Raw genomic sequence first — 3770 nt, 5'->3', positions numbered from 1 at the left:
TCCCCCCACCATACACACACACACACACACGCGAGGGCTCGGGTCGGGGCGCGGAGCCTTCCTCCTTGAGCCACCGGACCGAGTTCGGGCCCTCACATCGGGCTCCAAGCAGCGCCCGCCACGCTCTGGGCCGACCACACTGGGCCGCGGCGGGCCCTGGCGGCGCCTCCCCAACACGGTCCCCGGGCGCCGGCCCAACTCTGCCGCTGATTCAGCGGGGCCGCTCGGGGCGCCTGCACTGCGGGATGTGCAGGCCAGGCCCGGGATGGGGGCCCGGAGGAGACGCAGGGGTTGCTTCAAGGTTTGCGCCCGCGAAGCTGCAAACTGCGTCCCCCGGGAATGTTGGCGTCATCACGTGTAACACGAAGATGAAGTCATCTCATCAGATGAGAATGATTTGCCTTTTTTGTGTCTCCTTTCTCTCTAGGGATGCTCAGACCAGACAACTGCAAGATGCTGTCACCAATGTGGAGAAACATTTCGGAGAGCTGTGCCAGATTTTTGCTGCTTACGTGCGGAAAACCGCCCGACTGCGAGACAAAGCGGACCTCCTGGTGAACGAAATCAACGTATATGCCTCTACCGAGACCCCGCACTTAAAGCAGGGCCTGAAAAACTTTGCTGACGAGTTTGCCAAACTTCAAGATTATCGACAAGCCGAGGTATGGAATGAGGTCACAGCGTCCTGTTAATGAGTGAGCCCTGAAGTGGTGGACGGAGCCGTGAAGACATGTAATCTACCTAACTGCAGTGGCGATCACACATTTGATGATAAACGTGCATTGTCATGTCGGTAGCATTGTGTGAGTCTTAAGGGAAGCTTCCTGTAATTTTTACCGTTTTCAAACTAACCTCTAGGGTGTCTTGAAGTCCTGAATTTCCCCACCTCATTTGCCAGCTTTTAGCCAAAGGGGTGGCTGTTTACAGGGGATAGTAAACATAGTACCCGAGGCAATAAAAGGAGCATGGCTTGTGTCTTGTATGCAGGTAGGTGTATTTTAAAGTAGTATATCTGGAGATGGAAGATATTGGGAGTGGTACTGTGTATAGATAAGTAGTAACTGGACAAGAGATCTTTGTTGCTGCTTCCGTGCACTGGAAAGTTGAGCTGTTTCATTGAGAGGAGGGGGGAAAAAAGTGCACTGATTTCTTCTACAATCAACAGTGAAATTTTGTGAAGTTCCCCACTCCACCCAGAAAGGACAGGGGGGAAAAGATGGCGTTGTAATTGTTTAAACTGTTAAATCCCATTCACTTTTTAAAAATTTATTTATTTATTTTTGCCTGTGCTGGGTCTTCATTGCTCCCTGGGTTTTCTCTAGTTGGGGCCAGGAGGGCTACTCTTCCTTGGAGCCGGCAGGCTTATCACACGCAGTAGCTTCTCTTGTCGTGGAGATGGGGCTCTAGGCCCAAGAGCTTCAGTAGTTGTAGCAGGCGGCCTCAGAAGTTGGTGGCATGTGGGCTTAGTGGTTCCTCTGTGTGTGGGATCTTCCCACTCCAGGGATGGAACCCGTGTCCCCTGCATTGGCGCCTGGACCCCTATCTATCCCCTGTGCCACCAGGAAAGCTCAGCCCATGACTTTAACACCTCCTTAGCACTTTCACCTGTATTTATGTTAAGGTTCAAGACTCAGGTCAGAAGTTTTCACTTTAACTTTTAACTTGTCAGAAGCTGCCCGGCTTTTGAGCCGTGTTCCTTCTTTTGTGCCTTTGGTCCTTTTTAAAAGCCTAAAACAAATTTCAGTTATCAAAAAAAACCCTTGAAATCAAAAAGAAGATAATGAAGCTATAACTTGAAGCTATAACTGCCAATGATACAGAAATTTGAGTATTAATTACTTTGGGGAAACTTGTGGGTTCTTCTCATATGATGTTTTGTGTGTAATAAACTTTCAGCTACGTGTAACTGGGAACTTGACTGTTTCCTAGGTAGTTTATGCTCACAGATAATCCTAAAATCCTACTTTAGCCAATAATTTCAGTGCCCCTTGCTAGAAAATCTTTATGCTATTTATCGAATAGCAAAGTGAATTGATTTACATGTGTTCTCCTTTTTATTTTCCTTGCTTACCAAATGGTGGAGGTGCTAAAGAACAATGAACAAAAAAGGTAGGCTACAAAAAGGAGAACAGAAAAAGATTTAGCTAATCTTTACACTGAATAACCAGTGTATGGATTATTTGAAATGGAATAAATAATCCTGAATATTCATGGATTTGTTTTTAGGATTCCTAATATTTAAATGCTTAGTGAGAACTTGATCTCTATTTTCCTAAAATCTTTTAAAATGAAGTATTCATATACATTCTGTTTATAGAAACTAAACAAAAGTCATTTTAAAGTGATATATATACTCACTGATTATAAAAACATGTATCAGCAAAATAAAGCTTTTTTTCTGCTAGAAAAGTAATACATGTTCATTTTAAACAATTAAATATATGTCATCTTGTATTACCTATCCTGAAAAAGAAAATTTTAATGTCCAGGACTTGTTTTTCTTATATTTATACAAATAGCTATATACTTCCCTTTTTAAAAAAAATCCATTTCTTTAGTGCCTTCCACTAGTGCTATTAGTAAAAGGAGAAATTACTCAAAATCATAAATATTGCAATGTTTAAGAAAACTGTTTAGTTCTACGTAAAAGAGAGATTGACCACATAGTTTGACAGCTCAGTAACACTGAGACCATTTATCTTGTTCTTTAAGCTTTGATAATTTACAAATGTCTTCCCAGAAAAAAAAAAAATTACAGTTAATACAGTGGTCTCTAGGCTTTTTTTCTTTTCAGGATTCAGTTGTTTTAAATGTTTCCGGTATGCTATATTTTTCAGCTTCGATTTCCTTATCTGGAAGGTTGGGCTGTTACGTTTCAGATATAATGTATGTAAAGTATCCATTCAAGTGGTAAACACACTGAACGTATAGCTGCAATAAAATCTGAGACACCTTAAAACTTAACAAAGCTCTGATTGCTGCTGCACACCTTCACAGTTTTTAATGTATTTGAGTTTAGATTCTGAGTATTACCAATTTCCAGAAATTATTTTTTTACTTATAAATGTTACTGAAATTTTAAAAATTTCAAATAGTAATCAATATAGTGATTATGGTCCAGTTAGACAGCATAGGTTTTATTTCACAATTTAAATTTTGATATGTCTATGTTTCTTTCCAGTTATATTTTATAATAATTCTCAATAGGTTGAAAGACTTGAAGCCAAAGTAGTTGAACCTTTGAAAGCTTATGGAACCATTGTAAAAATGAAGCGAGTAAGTAAATTCATTTTTTTCAATTATTATTAGGTATTCTGGCAAAACATACAAGGTTTCCAATAACTGTCCTTTTAGCGGGGGCTTCCCTTGTAGCTCAGTTGGTAAAGAATCTGCCTGCAGTGCAGGAGAACCGGGTTCGATCCCTCGGTTGGGAAGATGCCCTGGAGAAGGAAATGGCAACCCACTCCAGAATCCTTGCCTGGAAAATCTCATGGACAGAGGAGCCTGGAGGGCTGCCGTCCGTGGTGTCACAAAGACTCAGGCACAACTGAGCAACCAACACTTACTTCACTTCAGTTCAGTTCAGTCGTTCAGTCGTGTCCAACTCTTTGCGACCCCATGAATTGCAGCACGCCAGGCCTCCTTGTCCATCACCAACTCCCAGAGTTCACTCAAACTCGCGTCCATTGAGTCAGTGATGCCATCCAGGCATCTCATCCTCTGTCGTCCCCTTCTCCTCCTGCCCCCAATCCCTCCTAGCATCAGGGTCT

At 42.4% G+C, this 3770-nt stretch overlaps 1 protein-coding gene across 1 annotated transcript in view; it reads left to right on the top strand.

Annotated features, from left to right (window-relative positions):
• Positions 1 to 21: 21 nt before the first annotated feature.
• Positions 22 to 3770, top strand: part of FAM92A1 (family with sequence similarity 92, member A1) — a 25136-nt gene continuing 21387 nt past the window's right edge. Inside the window, exons 1-2 of the mRNA XM_010833523.1 lie at positions 22 to 662; positions 3208 to 3276. Coding sequence (XP_010831825.1) covers positions 246 to 662; positions 3208 to 3276 — 486 coding nt within the window. The 5' untranslated portion in view covers positions 22 to 245. The remainder of the gene's footprint in view (positions 663 to 3207; positions 3277 to 3770) is intronic.

This window comes from Bison bison, unplaced genomic scaffold (genome assembly GCF_000754665.1).
Source record: "Bison bison bison isolate TAMUID 2011002044 unplaced genomic scaffold, Bison_UMD1.0 scf7180017863702, whole genome shotgun sequence".
Lineage (NCBI taxonomy): Eukaryota > Metazoa > Chordata > Mammalia > Artiodactyla > Bovidae > Bison > Bison bison.
The sequence above is the reverse complement of the archived record's forward strand: the minus strand, read 5'-3'. Positions and strand labels throughout refer to the sequence as shown.